Here is a 19,692-nt window from a genome sequence, read left to right on the forward strand (position 1 = left end):
CGGTGAATTGGAGGAGGATGTGTATGTTCTGCAGCCACCGGGTTTTGAGATAAAAGGAGAAGAGCATAAGGTGCTGAAACTGTATAAAGCTTTGTACGGTTTGCGACAAGCACCTAGAGCATGGAACTCCAAGTTGGATAAGTCTTTGAAGGCACTGGGTTTTGAGAGATGTCTATTAGAACATGCTGTGTACACGAGAAAGGAAGGTAATTTAATTGTTGGAGTATACGTAGATGATTTGATCATCACCGGAGAGAGTATTCGAGGTGTTGACAAATTCAAATCTCAGATGAAAGGTGTATTTAGCATGAGTGATCTTGGATTACTTAGCTATTACTTGGGGATTGAAGTGTGTCAGACTCCAACAAGAATCACCTTAAAGCAATCGGGTTTTGCAAAGAAGGTACTGGAGAAATGTGGGATGAAGGACTGTAACCCAACACAGATTCCTATGGAGCCCCGTCTGAAATTGAACAAGGACAGCATTGAACCTCCTGTAGATGTAACCTTGTATCGAAGTATTGTTGGCAGTATGAGATACTTACTGCACACACGTCCAGACTTGGCATTTGCCGTTGGAATGGTAAGCCGATTTATGGAGAAACCCACGCTGGAACACATGGCAGCAGTAAAGCACATACTAAGGTATGTGAAGGGAACATTGAATTTCGGTTGTGTGTATGAGAAGAAAGAAGAAAATCCGGAACTGATTGGATATTCTGATAGCGATTTAGCAGGTGATGTTAATGACAGAAAAAGCACCTCAGGTTCGATGTTTTTCTTTGGGTCAAATCCTATCAGTTGGTGTTCACAGAAACAGAAAGTGGTTGCACTGTCTTCATGTGAAGCAGAGTACATCGCTGCATGTGCAGCAGCGTGTCAAGGAGTATGGTTGGGACGATTGTTAGCTGATTTGCTTAAGACCGAGGTTAAGAAAGTGGTTCTAAAGATCGATAATCAGTCCGCAATTGCCTTAAGCAAGAATTCAGTTCATCATGAGAGGAGTAAACATATTGACACTCGGTTTCATTACATAAGAGATTGTGTGGAATCGGGATTGATTGAAGTTCAGCATGTTCGTACCGAAGACCAGCGTGCCGATATCCTAACGAAGTCACTGGGAAGGATAAAGTTTCAGGAGATGAGAGGAAAGATTGGTGTACTGGACATCAATAAAGAACAACAAGCTTAAGGAGGAGAATGATAGAATTAATCTTGTTGTTATGTTTCAGTTTGTTTTGTTTACGTTTTGTTTTAATTCTAGCAGAAGTTTAAGTTTTCTGTTTTTAGATAAAGTGTACTGTCAAGAGTAATCCTAACGGATGGCTAAGAATAGAGTAGAGGTTATTCTTAGTGAGCAGTTATTTTAGATTCCAGTTTTTTATTTAGTGGATGTAACCTTTCTTATAGCAGTTATGATTTGTATATATAAGAAAAACCAGAAAATGATGCAGTAAGTTTTTTTAAGCATCGCAAATATCTGTCTTTTGTTTTTCTCTCTGTGATTGTGTCACTGGCCGTATGCAAGAATAGCCAACATCAACCTAGTTTTGATGAAAAAAATCATATGGGTGTGAAACTGAGACGACACAGGTCAGACCCAACCCATACTGTTCTGACTCAGCCGATTTTCCAATCCATGGTCCATTGATTACTAGTACCGACAGGCTTATCACCATCTGCTTCCAGAGCCGGTACTAGCGGCGGGGACATTTTACCCAGATAGTACGCTTGACAAGGAGCATATGATCTTTCAGATAGTTTGAGGCTGTAGCCCCAACTGGCCTTGCCATGCCATGGCGAGAAAGTCATCAGGTTCAAAGAAGCAGGGGTAGTGCTCGACCATTTGTAGGTGGTCCAATCCCGGATGGATAGAAACTGATACGTGGTCGGAGATCGACACAATGATGCCTTGCAGGTAGAATTGTATCACCTAGTTGTAGCCTCCCACTGGGAAGCGCTCTGACTCGATGCTGTCCATGTTACTGATATTTCAAATGTTTTCGACCCTGTGACGAACACCAGGGGCTCTGAGACCATTGCAATATTTAGATGAGAAATATATATAGTTATATATACTGATATTTGAGCCCTGGTTACGTTGTAGGATCGATGACTTCATTGCAATTTTCTGAAGGTTCTTGCATTTATAGATAGATGGGTCATGAGTTGCCGCCTCAGAATTAATTACACAATATAAGTAATATAATCTCAGATGTTGAGGAATATCTATTGTCAAATCAATTTCTTTGAATAAAGAAAATGACGATCAGGTTCCACACATACGGCGGTACAGATTTTAGAATGTCAGACCGTTTGCTTACCTCTTTCTTATTGGAAATTGAATATCACTTAATTAACAATTGATGCAACCTTTCGACTCACACTGTGACTGTCCTTTAATCTTAAAAACGATCCAGTTGAATAGATGAGGGAAATGCCTTGAGTCCACCACTCACAAGTCTCCAAGGAATAATAAGCAAATTAAAAGGAACTAAAGTAGCAAGTCATTTATATATCTTATTAGGACAGTGCGTCATTTAATAACTTAATTAGTTTAATTATTATTTAAATATTTTAATAGGGCGGTGTGTTTAGAGGTTAAAATAAGTCTAATGTTCCATGGATATGTGATCAAAATAAGTCTAATGTTCAGTCAAAACCTTCCAATTCAAGTTATGTACATATGAATTAGTTTTTAAAGTATAAATTATAAATGTTAAAACCGAGTATGAAAACACAAATTATTAAAAAAAAACGTGTATAATTCATATTTATTTAGAAAAAATACCAATCAATCTTAAATTTGAATTCAAATGAAGCACTACATTCACCAATAGACCAAAAACACTACGCTAAATTTCAAAAAGATATAAATTAAAACAACACATATCAAAAACATTACATTTAGCAATATATATAAATAAATTTACAATTACATTAAACAAATTGTTAAATGAACAACATTCTAACTAAAAAAATGTAAATATAATGTAAAACCCAAGGTCTGAAACTTTATACATTTACATGATCAATATCTTAGAAAAACTACGGTTAAACTAAATAAAACATAAAAAAACTTCATCAGAACCTGAAAAGTGCAGTTTTGCCTATAGGTTATAATGTGGGAAATATTCGGACTTACACGCACTGATAATGTAAGGCAGCTCGAATCTGAGGTACAGACCATGGAGTATTATTTTTCATACTATTTTAATTGATTTTTCACTTTTGATTGAATCGCATATGCATTGGTTTTTCTATTGGTAGATCGAGTACTTGAAAACAAAGAATAAAGAATTACCAAAATTAAGAGCTGAGTTGTATAACAAAGATGAAATTCAACATAAGCTCGAATCTGAGGTACTGATCGTGGAGTATTATTTTTCATACATTTTTAATTGATTGTTCACTTTTAATTGACTCACATATGTATTGGCTTTTCTATTGATAGATCAAGTCCTTAAAAAGCAAGAATGATGAATTATCAAAATTAAGAGCTAAGTTGGATAACAAAGATGAAATTCAAAAGAAGCTCGAATCTGAGGTACTGGTAATGGAGTATTATTTTTCATACTTTTTAATTGGTTGTTCACTTTTAATTGACTCACATATGCATTGGCTTTTCTATTAATAGATCGAGTCCTTAAAAAGCAAGAATGATGAATTACCAAAATTAAGAGCTCAGTTGGATAACAAATATGAAATACAAAAGAAGCTCGAATCTGAGGTACTGACCGTGGAGTATTATTTTTCTTATTTTTTAATTGATTGTTCACTTTTGATTGACTCGCAAATGCATTGGTTTTTCTATTCACAGATCGAGTCCTTAAAAAGCAAGAATGATGAATTACCAAAATTAAGAGCTGACTTGGATAACAAAGATGAAGTTCAAAAGAAGCTCGAATCTGAGGTACTGATCGTGGAGTATAATTTTTCATTATTTTTTAATTAGTTCTTCACTTTTCATTAACTCGCATATGCATTGGTTTTTCTATTAATAGATCGAGTCCTTAAAAAGAAAGAATAATGAATTACCAAAATTAAGAGCCGAGTTGCATGACAGAGATGAAATTCAAAAGAAGCTTGAATATGAGGTACTGATCGTGGAGTATTATTTTTCATTCTTTTTTAATTGGTTATTCACTTTTGATTGACTCGTAAATGGATTGGTTTTTCTATGGATAGATCGAGTCCTTAAAAAGCAAGAATGATGAATTACCAAAATTAAGAGCTGAGTTGGAAAATAAAGATGAAATTGAAAAGAAGTTCGAATATGAGGTACTGATCGTGGATTATTTTTTTTCATTCTTTTCTAATTGGTTGTTCAGTTTTGATTGACTCATAAATGGATTGGTTTTTCTATGGATAGATCGAGTCCTTAAAAAGTAGGATTGATGAATTACCGAAATTAAGAGCTGAGTTGGAAAACAAAGACAAAATTGAAAAGAAGCTCGATTATGAGGTACTGATCGTGGAGTATTATTTTTCATTCTTTTCTAATTGGTTGTTCCCTTTTGATTCACTCGCATATGTATTGGTTTTTCTACTGATAGATCCTTAAAAATCATTCTAGTCCTTAAAAAGCAAGAATGATGAATCACCAAAATTAAGACCAGAGTTGGATAACAAAGATAGAATTGAAAACAAGCTCGAATATGAGTTACCGATCGTGAAGTATCATTTTTTCATTCTTTTTTAAATGGTTGTTCACTTTTGTTTGACCAGCATATGCATTGGCTTTTCTATTGATAGATCGAGTCCTTAAAAAGCAAGATTGATGAATTACCAAAATTAAGAGCTGAGTTGGTTAACAAAGATGAAATTCAAAAAAAGCTTGAATATGAGGTACTGATCGTGGAGTATTATTTTTCATTCTTTCTAATTGGTTGTTCCCTTTAGATTCACTCACTTATGCATTGGTTTTTCTACTGATAGATCGAATCCTTAAAAAGCAAGAATGATGAATCACCAAAATTAAGAGCAGAGTTGGATAACAAAGATGAAATTCAAAAGAAGCTCGAATATGAGGTACTGATCGGGGAGAATTATTTTTCATTCTTTTTTAATTGGTTGTTCACTTTTGATTGACTAGCATTTGCATTGGTTTTTCTATTGATAGATCGAGTCCTTAAAAAGGAAGATTGATGAATTACCAAAATTAAGAGCTGAATTGGATAATAAAGATGAAATTCAAAAAAAGCTTGAATATGAGGTACTGATCTTGGAGTATTATTTTTCATTCTTTTCTAATTGGTTGTTACCTTTTGATTCACTGACATATGCTTGGGTTTTTCTACTGATAGATTGAGTCCTTAAAAAGCAAGAATTATGAATTACCAAAATTAAGAGCTGAGTTGGATAACAAAGATGAAATTGAAAAGAAGTTTGAATATGAGGTACTGATCATGGAGTATTATTTTTCATTCTTTTCTACTTGGTTGTTCATTTTTGATTGAGTTGCATATGCAATGGTTTTTCTATTGATAGATCGAGTCTTTAAAAAGCAAGATTGATGAATTACCAAAATTAAGAGCTGAGTTGGATAACAAAGATGAAATTCAAAAGAACCTCGAATATGAGGTACTAATCGTGGAGTATTATTTTTCCTTTTTTTTAAATTAGTTGTTCACTTTTGATTGACTCGTAAATGGATTGGTTTTTCTGTTGATAGATCGAGTCCTTAAAAAACAAGATTGATAAATTACCAAAATTAAGAGTTGAATTAGATAACAAAGATGAAATTCAAAACAAGCTCGAATATAAGGTACTAATCGTGGATTATTATTTTTTATACTTTTTTAATTGGTTGTTCCCTTTTGATTCACTCACTTATTCATTGGTTTTTCTACTGATAGATCGAGTCCTTAAAAACCAAGAATGATGAATCACCAAAATTAAGAGCTGAGCTGAATAACAAAGATGAAATTCAAAAGAAGCTCGAAGATGAGGTACTGATCGTGGAGTATTATTTTTCATTCTTTTTTAACTGGTTGTTCCCTTTTGCTTGACTTGCAAATGCATTGGTTTTTCTATTGATAGATCGACTCCTTAAAAAGCAAGAATGTTGAATTACCAAACTCAAGAGCTGAGTTGGATAACAAAGATGAAATTCAAAAGATGCTCGAATATGAGGTACTGGTCGTGGAGTATTATTTTTCCTTGGTTTTTAATTGGTTGTTCACTTTTGATTGACTCGCAAATGCATTGGTTTTCATACTGATAGATCGAGTTCTTAAAAAGAAAGAATGATGAATCGCCAAAATTAAGAGCTGAGTGGGATAACAAAGATGAAATTCCAAAGAAGCTCGAAGATGAGGTACTGATCGTGGAGTATTATTTTTTTATCTATTTATATATTGAATACATGCATAATAAGAGTGAGTTACTGCAGACTAAGTTTAATTAATGTAGAGGTTGTGCTTTTGATCCACTTGCAAGAATTGAGAGCCATATTATTTTACATATTTATTAAATTAGTTACTCAATTTTAATTGATCCACATATGCATTGGTTTCTCTATTGAAAGATTAAGAACATAGAAATCGAGAATGAGGAACTGCAGACTAAGGAGAAGGGTTTGGAAGATGCAAACGAGTTGAATTCTACAGTCAATGCACGTATAGCTTTGTATACCAGTATGAGGTTTGTTCAATTTAATTTTAATCAGTTCTAAGGTTGAAGTAAACAAAAAGAAAGGGAAAGGGAGTATGACACGTTTTATATTTAAGTCCCATGGGAGTATGTTGCTAATAAATATAAATATAAATATTTCATAAAACTGTCCTTATTTGCATATATATAAAGTTGAGACCAATTTACTTTATGAGTGATGCTTTTACATGCAAAAAAAATATACTTTTCAGTTATTTTAGTATCAAATCAAGCAGTCAAAAATGTTGAAAAATGAATGCATTAAAATTAACTTAAAAACTCACACATTTGACCAGTTGACTTGATACTAAATAAATTTGAAAAATTATAAATTTTCCATGTAACACAAAACTAATGAAATAGATGAGTTTGAACGGTTTGGATTCACCATTTGAAGTCGTCAGTTCGATTGGTTTTAGAGTTAGTGTTTTGTAGGCTGAAATGACATTGATGTCACACTAGCCATACTCTACAATGTGTATTTACTTTTCTTATCTCCCTTAGTTTCCTTAATTTTACATTTGTCCTCATAAATTATCAGAACTACTAATTAATATTAGAAAGTATACATGTTGGTAAAATGTTGTTCGCATTATTTAGTTCTCCTAACGCTAGATTAAATATTCGTATGCCAAATCAGCAGCCATATCAGAAGAGCAGTTATAACACTTCCTCCAGTTCTATCCCGTGCCGTTTGCTAACACTTCCTCCAATTTTGATGCTTCTGGACCCACATTGCAGAGGAATTTACCCTCAACGGTCACAGACAGCCCTTTAATAGCGGGGCCCAAACTCAGCGTCCCTGTTTCATTTAATTTCTGCCCAAGCCATTGACCGTGCTGCCCCGTTCCTTCTCTTTTTCACTCTGTCCTTCAACTGAGTGAAAATTAGAATCAATCTGCCCCAATTCATTATCCGCATATGGCATTTTCCTCCCCAAGTATGAATTAAGATTATGAATTAGATCAGTGCTTTCCTTACTCAGATCATCTTCGGCTTTTCGTAACAAAACAGTTGCGCCTTGGAGAAAAATATGTTCAATTTAAACATGTCGATTGAAATATAAAAAATGGTTTATAGTGTTCAATATCATAACACGATTTTCATTTGTCAAATTAGATCTACTGTTACATCATATGCTTTAATGGTTAGCATCTAAGTTTGATGCAATATACATTCCATAGCTTGTCCAATTTTAATAACCTGCGTACCTTCCCCTGTTGTCTAACATAAACCGAAATCTTCAGAGAAATTTTCAAATCACATTTTTGTAGTATAATTTAGAAGAAAAACTCCATGAATGCATCTAATTCTGTAATCCTTAGATTATTGTATAATTGTCTTCTGATGCAGATATATATTTATATAGAGTAATAGATATATAGAGTAATATACTTTGCAAGATTTTCCCATTCACTTTCTATTCTGTTGAACTTTTTGAGGCCGTGAAATATTATTTTTCACATGAAAAAAAAAGTAAATAGTGTATAAGCTTCTAAACTTCAAAACCCTAGTTTGATGAGGAAATTAATTACAATGGCTGTTATGTTTGCAAAATGGTATGTACAGTACCAGTTATTTTTCACATAAAATCTTCTTTACTTTCATTTCATATCTTAGTGTTTTTATTATTATTTTTATTGTTGTTAATTAAATTAAGGGAATGCAAGTGCAGGACGAAGGCTTGTTGCCAGTCGAACATCACAATCCTTGTCCTATTCGGAGTTGCATGTCTTGGGATTGCTTTAATCGTGTTTAACATTAACAAGGTTTAATTTTTTTTGCCTTCTCATCTCATCCAATCCTTAATTTCCAGCTTTTGACTTTATTTACTTTTGCAATTTGTATGTATTATTCAAAAGTAGCATATTTAATCTTTTGGTGGGAAGCAGCCAGCGCGCTAGAGTGATTGGAATTGCATGTAATCCGATGGATGTACTGTGTGTTATTAAATAAATTGATTTATGCATATCAAATTATTCACCTTCATTATATTTATACACCTATAATATGAGGTAGATTCGTCCGTCATCTAAACTTGATTTTTCATGTCATACAATTCAATTAATGTTACGTTATAATTTTGTGATTTAACTATTAATATTAACTTTTAGTATGGTTTAATTTTTCATTTCAGTTTTAATTTTGTGATTGGCAGTTTTGATCTCACTTACATATATCATACAAAATTTAGTAAAGTTGGTCAATTGTATATTGAGGGTTCAAATGCCTCATGCAAAAAATGTGCTCCGAGACCAAATTTTTTATTTTTTTTGAACGCCTCACTTACTATTTTTTTTACTTAGGTAAAAAATTACAATTTCTAGACTATCTAAAATTACTGTCGAGATTGAGCATGACAGAGAATTTGATCCAATGCCTATCAGGCCCCCTTTGTTCCCTTGTAAAAAATGTTGAAATGTGAAAATTTTTCTGAGTGTGAAAAATGGGTTGTGGATTGTGAAATTAAAATTGAAATGAATATAAATGATTTTTTGGTATTTAATTAATTTTTATTTTTTTTTGCATTGTACCTAGCTGATTTGGTTTATAAAGCCAAAGCATGGATAGATGTGGGATACACTGACATAAAAAGAAAACTCCTTTATAAATAAAAACGAATATGGTGGCCATAAAAAGAGAACACCATAAATGAGAAAGAGATAAAGATCAACTAACACAAAAAGCTTCAACCAAATTGAAATACATATGAGTCTTTCAAATGCTGTTAACAACCTAATGTCAAAGTACAAAATGCTGTTAAAACAATATACTTAATAGCACTGACTCGACCATTCCTTCACATACAAATAATCTAAAATTACAATGACTTGACCCTCACTACCTCTCTCTCTGTCTCTGCAATAGCAAAGGGTTTAAATCATAACAATTATAAAATATTTTCAATGCCAAAAAAGGAGAAAGGAAAAAAACTCCAGAACTAACATTTCAATTTATCTTGGTCCAGTTATCATTGATCATATAAGCAGTTCCATGGGCACGACTACTACTGGCACCAACACGTACGGTTCCTGTTGTATGTGCCGGCGATATTTGATTGGAAAGGCCCAGGGAAAGGGTTAGTTGTGCCATGATTGACTGACAGGTGGGGTCTAAGGTACAGATTTGTGTGTACATTAAAATAGTAAATTGGTAAATTGAACGGACAAATCTTAATGTGGATCACACGGCTCAGATCAGACAAGAAAGGATGCATAAAAGTTGGATTTATTTTTAAGTGTTTATTTTTTTGTTAATGATGTGAGAACTTGGGTTATCTATATGACCAGAGTTTTTATTAATTTGAACTTGGGGTTATCTCCAAAAACTGTTGATTAATTAAGACCACAATAATTATTTCCTTTCTTAATCAATATTTTAGATTTAGTAAACTTAGAAATAGAAACATTAATAATAAAGCATTTGCTTTTGATGGTTAAATATACAAATTAATTTAATGTTTTGATGGACAAATGTCTAATACAAGAGACGATACATTCATGAACACGCACAACTTTATATATGAACTAACAATAATAAATCCAAATGGATGAACCAATAAGACTCAACAATATTTTTCGGCCCAAACAAATAACTAACCAGGCCTGAGGCCCAGTCCAAGGATGGGCAATTTACATGGATCAAGAGATAGACAACGGCCTAGACAATTGAAGTTATATATGAATTAAGAGGAATGCTCAAATGCTCCATTAATTTTGTATTCCAATGATGCCTCACAATTAAAGTTAATGTCACGGATCAATGCTCCTTTCAAGATTGTTGGAAAAATTAATGCGATGGTGGTTTCTAGATGTTGACAAGAGAAGACCTTTGATCAAGTCAACTGTCTTTTATGCTCATGTATGCTACTAAAAAAATATTAAGTTTACATGGTTGTATAGTAAAGTTTACAGTCATGAAAAGTTTGAATTTAAATAATTAAAAGTAGCAGTTAGATCCAGATTTAGAAAAAAAAAATTAAAATTAATTTACAAGTTTAGAGACTTCAAACAAATGCTTTACAAAATTATGGTTTGTAAACTTGGTGATGAATAATTTACATACTTAAAAGTAGTTCCGGTTAGTTGCTAGTTATGGAAAGTCGACATTGACCTTCTAGAAGTGGTCCCGGTCAAAACGGTTAGCCTGAGAATTTACTTAATAAATTTACAGATTTGAAGTACCCACTTTACATGTGAAATTTACAGATTTTGGTGCAAAAGTAGTCTTAAAAGTACTCGATTTATAAATAATAATAATGATTAATTTCATTATCACCACTAGAACTCTCCCACCATTCATTTGGTTTGCAGCTGAAAAAATAAACGGTCCAACTTTTGACACATCTCTTTAATTGACTTGACTAACGACTTCTCTCTTGACAATATCACCTTGTTAACTATTCTACTCGAAACAAGAAAAATTACCTAATTCCTTTGTGAAAATTAGAATTTTGTTCGCCTATACGTACTACATAAATGCTTGTGTCTAATTGCCTTGACAAGGACATAAGTAACTATATATAGACGATTAATCAAAGCTCTCTAACATCGAATCTCTCTCTGATCTTATATGAGCAACTGTTTTTCAAATTACCTTTTCCTTCTTTTTCCTCTATCCACCAGTTAAGGACTTAATAGGAACCAGGCATTCATTCAACCGTATTTATTATACTGAGCTTCTTTATTTGTTTTATTATAGAAGTGAGACATCTCTTTGTGTAGGATAAAGTGTATGTGTGTGTGTGTCTCGCACCCTCTCACACACAATCCTTTGGTTTTGATTTAAGAAGAACAGATAAAGAGTTAAAACTTGCCAATGACACTATTCATTTTAACCATCATCATCTTCATCATGGGGAGTCGTCTGTGTACAGCCAAAGACACCCTCCCACCAGGTAAGACTCTTTCTGGAAATCAAACCTTAGTTTCCAAAAATGGTTTCTATGAACTCAGCCTTTTCACTTATTATGTCATGTCTAATGACCACTACCTTGGAATTCGGCCTGTAAACATTTCTGATGAAGTGTTGTGGGTTGCCAATAGAGGCAATCCTATTCGAGATCCTCTTACGTCTGAACTCAAAATTTCTTGTACTGACAATTTAGTACTGATCCAATCTCTTGAACTGATCTGGTCAACACATCTTAAAAGATCGGATGACACACCCTCTAGCATTGCAGTTTTGCTTGAAACAGGCAATCTTGTACTACAAGAAGATGCACTACTACAAAAATGACATTTATCATCGGTCATACACCAACGGTTTTAGTGAACCACTGGTAAAATATAAATAACACAGGTTTTTAAAAAACCGATGGTAAATATAGCACAATTACCACCTGTTTTATCTAAAAAACCACTGCAAAAAAGTTTTGCACTTATTGCAGCGGTTTTTTCGATAAAACCAATGGTAAATGTTCTACATTAACCATCGGTTTTCCATAAATAACCAGTGCAAAAAGTATAGAATTTTCTCCAACTGTTGTTTTAAAGAAAACCGATGCAAATTGTTTGACATTTCCCATTGATCCACGTAAAAATAATGTTTTTTTTTAGGCTTGCACACTTTATTTTGCAACTTTTTAAATAAAAAATAGTATTACCATTTTCTATTTTTTTATGCAAACATATTTTATTTTGAAACTGTAGTATAATGAACCAATTTTTCGATAAAACCAATGGTAAATGTTCTACATTAATGTCACACCTCAGATTTTTACCATCCGGAGCATGATTATATAAGCATTTTCACATCTTTCATTGGCCCGTCAACCTACATCGCCAACAGAAATGAAAACAAAATAACAAAACAGAGTCAGCTACAAAGCTCAATAACTGGTTATTTAACGACGCGCTTCTCTATAATTGGCTTAATTTAACAACCATTCAAATAGGCCGGATTAATCCACACAAATTCACATCAAATTAAGCATGCATATTTAACCAGCGATAGCACGTCGGTTTAGGTTATCCATAAAACAAGTCACATCATATTTTCAACCATCGAACCCGACTGCGACTAACATTCCCCGCATATCGGTCCTGACCACGACTAGCAGCCCCCGTGTATCGGACAAATCAAATTCCAACCTCAAACCCGCTATCCCGTTAAATATGCTATCATAATCCAATATGCAATACCAATATTCAAATCAACCACAAAAAACGAAAACACAGATTATAGAGAAGTCCGGTTACCTGATAGCGAGATGTTTTCAAAACTGAAGTCAGACAGAAATCAATTATACAAAAATCAACCGCGATGTAGATCAAAATTCCAATCAGACATATTACAAAATTCTCTTTTATTTAATCTTTTGTTTTCCTTTCTCTTTTTCGCTAACTTTTCTTTTATATAATTTTGTTTGTTTTCCTCTGTACAGAGAGGGATTTTGCCTTTTTAATAGGATATAGGTCGGTTAGGGTCGTGCCCTTTCAATAGGATTAGGTCAGTTATAGATGGATATATTGAATTGCTTATAGAAAATGTCACGTCGGTTAATATATTTCTTTACAAAGCTTCTCAATATAATTTCATACTCAATTAAATCATCCAAGAAAGGAAATAGAACCCGCTCATTTTGAGCAATCAATGAAATTATCCTAATTTTGAAGTAAATGACAAATATAAATTTCCGATCATGGTTTAATCCATCACGTTGAAGATATATTGAATAAACAGAAATTATTTCCAATAATAAAAAAAACAAACTTTATTTATGAAAAGGCCTTGTAAGTAGAATTAATAAAAACTTAATTTTTCAAGTTGTTACATTCTTCCCTTCTTCAAAAAGAATTTTGTCCTCAAAATTGAATCATAAAATTGTAAATAGGTGCACTACGCTTCTGTTGGACAACTCTGGTTAAATTATAAAACTGTTTTACAAAAAAAATCAAATTAAATAATAATTTTAGTTAGACAAATAATAAATAATAATTTATCTAAAATCATATCACACAAGATTAGATATAAATTAATTTAATTAGAAATTTATAACTTCTAAGTTTAACATAGTTAAAACTAGACAGCGAGGATTTTCGAAACTAGATGATTGAATTAACAAAACCAAGTTAGACAATAATAATTAATAAACAACTTTAACATATCAACAAAAATTAGGAGTTTATTAAGTCGATAATAAATCAGTTAGGATGGAATCAACTTGAACAATCGTAATTTAACATGACCAACAATGAAATGTATTTATGGACAATTTTAGTTGGAAATGAATCAAATTACACAAAATCGAGAGATAGATTAATTTGGATATTGAATAACAACTTCGTAGGAATTGTCGGTGAAATATGCAATTTAAACTATAATAAAACCGATTTGCCATTATAATATTTTATATATTTTAATTCAAGGTAAAAAGGATAAATATTTAGCCTGTATAGCAATTATTGATAGAGGAAATCAAGCAATGAATTGACACAGAAATTATAATTCAATCGGGATATCTCAAATAGATATCTATCACATTGGTGGCGCAGATCAGATGAAGATAGAACAAAACCGTCAAGCAAATTATATATTTATATCTCAAGAAAATTGATTGCAGATCAAAATTCAAAAGGAAATCGAAAACAAATGAAACAAGGACCCAAACACAATCCGAGGAACGAATGCTCTGATGCCAACTTAGTTGTCACACCCGAAGACAATCCGCCACGTATTTACATGTAAAGCGTACACACATCACATACATTATCAATAACATCCATAAATGTCACATTTAATTTCACAAATCAGGTCTTACAATAATAATAAAAGTAGTCTAGCAGTGGTCACGACAGACATGGTTAGAATACGATAACAACCATGCCTATTCAAATGTACCAATTTTTATGGAAAATAAACACACGATACAAAAGCAAACATAAGTGGCATTTCATCTAAATTTGGATCTTTCCGCCTGCTATTACTCATGACGTTTGCTCTGGCGCCTTTTCTTCATTACCTGGAACCCATATAAATATGGAACGGATGAGAGATTCAAACATTCTCTCAGTGCGGGATTCAGTTCCAGCCGGAGTTGTAAAATCTACTTAGTTCTCACAAATATGATATAGATGAAATATGATAAAATAAATTCATAAATACCACTAATGCAATGCAATCCTACACATTTAAACCATTATTCACTTTCAAGTTTCTGTTAAACCATTTTATTTGTCTCACTAGACGGCGAATTCATATTCTGCTAGATCTTGACTGTGATAGGACTGCTTCCGCCTACAGTCATGTCCGTGAGAGGACTGCTTCCACCTACAGTCACGTCCGTAACAGGACCGCTTCTGCCTATAGTCACATCCATGACAGGACCGCATCAGCCTACAATCACGTCCATGAGAGGACCGCATCAGCTTACAATCACATCCGTGATAGGACCGCTTTCGCCTACAATCACGTTAACGAGGGGTCTAGTCAAACACCGGACCCAATGTATACATCCCGATACACAAGTATATCTGTTCACTTTAATTATCAGCTCATTTCACGTTCATTCATTTAACACATCACTCATGTCATAGTCAACACATCCTATTCACATAAGTCCTTTGATCAAATGAATAATCCTATCTTAATATCTCCTAACAAAGTCAAATGGTTGTTCGAATCCAACATGCATAATTCATCTATATGCATGAAAAATAAATGCACACAAAACGGTAAGTAATAATTTCACAAAGTCCATAAAACCCGCACCTGATATATGAGTAACTCCTTGATTGTCTTTTCCGTTGTTATTATCCTTAAAAGTCGAACCTAAAACATAAGCATACCATTAATTAATAATATTTGACTTCATTGATTCTCGTTTCCTAAAACCCTTAATATTAATCCTAACTTTTGAATTTTTAATTAGTATACTATCTAAGCTAATTAGCGAGAATAATATTTTGACTGTTTTGATCAAATCTCATGTTAGATGTTGTTTTGTTAATTAAAAGTCTGACAATTGATTCGGCTTAAAGTCTCATTTGGATATCCTCTCTGCTTCGTATTCTAAGAAAGAAAAATAATAATAAAAAGAATAATTTGCTTATGTTATTTGATCCTTATCATAATTGAAAATTAATTAGATGTAATATATTATATATACAATTATATGATCACAATTGAATATCTGGTTATATAAAAAGATAATTTCAGTTTTAAAATAACTAAAAAGGATATTATTAATAAACCTAAAATTTCAGATTATAGTATATTAAAGAAAATACTTATTTCTAATATTAAATTTTCAGATGTTACTAAAATAAATACTAATAATCACATGGTATTCTAAAATTCCAAAATTAATCTTCTGGCTTATAATTAATATCTACTAACTTTATGTTCTTCAATAGATATCAAAACTCAACGAACTAAAATAAAACTTGCAGTTCTTACTAATAATAAATACATTTCCAAATTAAAGTATACTCACAGAATGATAAAACCTTTTATACTTTTAGTGCAGAAATTCACTCAAACTAAATATATCAAACTAACGTGTATATATATAATCAATCAATGTATGTATATAATAAATTGTTTTATACCTTTTCTTGCAGAAATTTTCCAAACAATAGAGAGGGATGGCAGCAGTTTGAGAGAGAGATATATATATGGCAGAGAGAGGGTCGTTGATTGGGTGGGAGACAAGGGGACATAGGTTGCTATCCTTACAACAGAGGAGAGAGAGAGACGGTTTAGAGAGTGAGGATTGTGTGGAGTGAAGAGAGAGAGAGAGAGAGAGAGAGAGGGGTAAGTCTTAAATAAGAGGGGGGGTCAGGGATGGGCAGGGTTTTATGTAGTTTAAATTTGTGAAAGGAGTGAGACGTGTACAGGGGATGTGATCAGTTTTCAAATGAAGGGGTGGTTACATGAGTTGGTTATTTGAAAACAAAATATGGGCTGCTGGAATTTAATTGGGTTGGGCCTCTTTTGATATGAAAATCAATTTCATTTGTATCATGGCCTACTAATTAATTAAGTTAATTAAAAATGAAATTTTAAATTAGATCATTTCTCACATCAATTTTTTCAATCTACGTGGCGTTACAATTAACCATCGGTTTTCCATAAATAACCGGTGCAAAAAGTATAGGATTTTCTCCAACTGTTGTTTTAAAGAAAACCGGTGCAAATTGTTTGACATTTACCATTGATCCACGTAAAAATAATGTTTTTTTTAAGTCTTGCACACTTTATTTTGCAATTTTTTAAATAAAAAATAGTATTACCATTTTCTATTTTTTAATGCAAACATTTTTTATTCTGAAACTGTAGTATAATGAACCAATTTTTTTTTCAAATTTTTATTAATATTGTGCACTAGTTTATAAAAGAAAAACCGGTGTGATAAAATTTATCTCCAGTTTTAATTGCATAACCGGTGTGAATTTGTTTAAAATTGAAAATATCCCAAATTCATTTAGAACCCCTTGTATATCTCATATATTTCTCATATATTTTACATACTTGTATATTTATGAGATATTTGTATTTATAATATTCCAGTACCAAATTTAATAAAAATGTAGTAATAGTAATAGTAATAATAATAATAATAATAATAATAATAATAATAATAATAATAATAATAATAATAATAATAATAATAATAATAATTATGGTGTATAATATACTTGATCGACTATTTTTATAATATCTAAAACATAAGTGATAAGGGTCTTTAAAAAAATATATGAGATAAAAAACTAGTCATAATTTATAAATACTTGGACGGTCAAGATGTTATCTGACTTTTTTTGAAAGAGAAATGTGAAAGTCGAGCCTTCAGATTCCATTAATCAGACACCAGTAGTGTCAAAATTACAAATTAAAGTAGTTTTTTGAAATCAGTAAAATCAAAGAAAAATAAAGTGATTAAACACAAAACATCTAAAATAGCCAAGAGCTATCGATAGGTTTATTTATTCTAATCTGTCTCCCGATTCTATGATGAACCAACTTCTGCACTCTTGTTTGATCTCTGCTGCCAGTCCAACATATGTTTTTGCTTCATCAGCAAAAATTCATTTGCATCGCTCTCGCCATACGACAAAGTAGGTTATTATTTGGACTTGCCTCAAGAGCTTGCTCCCCGGTTGCTGTATGTTATCCGTATAATGCTGGTGCAGGAACTCTCTGTGTGCCTTCAATTCTTCCCATGTATCAACCAGCTGTGTCATGACCTGTCTTGTGAACCAACACCGATGGAATAGGTGGTCGCACGTTTCCTCCGCTGCTCTACACATGTAGAACATGTTTGGCAAGTTCCATCCCTTCACCACTAGATTTTCTTGTGTCAAAATTTTATTTTGCAACATAATCCATGTGAAGACCATGAACCTTACTGGTGCCTTAATTTCCCATATCTTACTCACTCTAGCCGATACAAATGGTCCTTGTCTCATTGCGTTGTAGCATGATCCTGCAGTATACAACCCCTGTGTCGTCCATTTCCATTGAATTTCATCCTTGGATTCAATTCTTATGGTCTGCATATGTAGTTCCGCCATTAGGGCCTCTTTCTGTAGTATTGCTTCTTCTGACAGTGTTGACAGTATGTCCAGTGTCCATTCTCCATTACTGTTGATTTGTTGCACCGTCGCCTCACTCTGTTGAGTATGTTTATACAGTTCTGAATACCTGATGCTTAAGGGCCCCCCCCATCCATTGGTCTGTCCAGAACCTAATTGTTGCTCCATCTCCCAGAATGAATTGTACTGAACATTGAAAGAAAGGTACCATTTGACTCAATTTATGTATCTTAGAAAGAGGCAGTTCAGTGGGAGTAAATTATTTGACTCAATTTAATTTAGAGATCAATTATTAAGGCAATGCTAAGTAAATCCATTCTCATGGGGTCATGTTCTAATTAAAAGGATAAAGTTAGCAGTATTGATGTTTTTTGGCAGGACTTTAAATTTCTACAAAAATAACAATAATTTGAATTCGGAGGAGTCCAACTGGTGCAACAGACATTACCTTCAATCATTCAAAGGAGGCATGTAATGGCAAAAAATACAGCCAGAATATGTAGCTTGGTGTTCATCTTGTTTTCAGTAAGGACCTTAATTTTAATCCTCAATTATTCATTGTCAAACTGGTACGGGTTCTGTATTTTACTCTAATCAACCCTGTCTTTCTTCATTATATTTTCATCCCTTATTATAGTTGCAATTATGCCCTTGGACTTCTCTAAATTTTGTATTTACCAACCACATATCAATAATGAAATATATATACGAGTGTGGTCATGATATACAGTAAAACTTCCAAATTACAAACTAAAATATTATATTTTTGCTTACCCGATTTCTTTTTAAACAATATAATTTTCTTTATTTGAAAACGTCTAATTGTCGTTTGGAAACCAAGGTTCTAACCTGTAACTTGTTTTTTTTTTGAGTAAATAACCTGTAACTTGTTATTCAAAGATTCATGCATAATCAAGGATTCATACCAAATATTCATAACCAAAGATTACTAATATAACAATTATGCTACAGTAACATCTTACTGTACTTGTTGTAAATTCTATTATTTTCAAAGTGTTTTCCTAATGAATTTATACTATTATTCTGTCAACAAAACAGATATTCTGAAGGAGAAGCTGCGAAGGGGGGACTTCGTGCCAGATAGAGAGGATGATATACTCACGAGGGCCTTGGGAAATAAAGAACATCATGGGTGAACACGAGGTGCTGGTGCTACTGTTTCTTGGGGGAGAGAGTTCGAGGTACCAAAGAAGGCTAAGAGGAAATCCCGTTCAGAAGAACTGACGGGTGCGGACTTGGAGTTGTTGCGCCCTCAGATTTCTGAAGAAATACGTGCAGAATGCAAAGAAGATATGGAAGATCTCGAAAGACTTGTTTCTAGCATTCAAGCAACAATCGTCGTAGGCAAACCAGCAGTGGATGATTCATCAAGCCCAGGGCTTCATTGCAGCAGTCACAATTCGGCCATTTATGTCGATCTTTTAATTTACTTAAGGTATTTACATTTTAATTCAATTTGATCAAGGCAATTGATACATTC

At 32.8% G+C, this 19,692-nt stretch overlaps 2 protein-coding genes and 1 long non-coding RNA gene across 3 annotated transcripts in view; 2 read left to right on the forward strand and 1 right to left on the reverse strand.

Moving 5' to 3' along the window:
• The first annotated feature begins 11,508 nt into the window (after positions 1–11,508).
• On the forward strand, positions 11,509–11,892 carry LOC144553756 (G-type lectin S-receptor-like serine/threonine-protein kinase At2g19130). The gene has a single exon (XM_078301957.1). It carries the CDS (start codon positions 11,509–11,511, stop codon positions 11,890–11,892), a length of 384 nt encoding a protein of 127 aa, XP_078158083.1.
• A 2,466-nt stretch (positions 11,893–14,358) lies between these two features.
• Positions 14,359–16,400, reverse strand: LOC144553946 (uncharacterized). Its single transcript, XR_013511481.1, has 3 exons — positions 16,206–16,400; positions 15,367–15,426; positions 14,359–14,617 (listed from the first exon to the last, which is right to left on the reverse strand). It is a non-coding gene; the product is annotated as an uncharacterized LOC144553946 (long non-coding RNA).
• A 3,008-nt stretch (positions 16,401–19,408) lies between these two features.
• LOC144554617 (uncharacterized) overlaps positions 19,409–19,692 on the forward strand; it is a 59,333-nt gene continuing 59,049 nt past the window's right edge. The window contains exon 1 of the mRNA XM_078302934.1: positions 19,409–19,647. The gene's annotated coding sequence lies outside the window, so the exon portion shown is untranslated. The remainder of the gene's footprint in view (positions 19,648–19,692) is intronic.

This window comes from Carex rostrata, chromosome 5 (genome assembly GCF_964058835.1).
Source record: "Carex rostrata chromosome 5, lpCarRost1.2, whole genome shotgun sequence".
Classification (NCBI taxonomy): domain Eukaryota; kingdom Viridiplantae; phylum Streptophyta; class Magnoliopsida; order Poales; family Cyperaceae; genus Carex; species Carex rostrata.

Bases quoted from the DNA above. Each gene is read 5' to 3' on its own strand.
- LOC144553756 (XM_078301957.1), top strand. From the start codon at position 11,509: ATGGGGAGTCGTCTGTGTACAGCCAAAGACACCCTCCCACCAGGTAAG.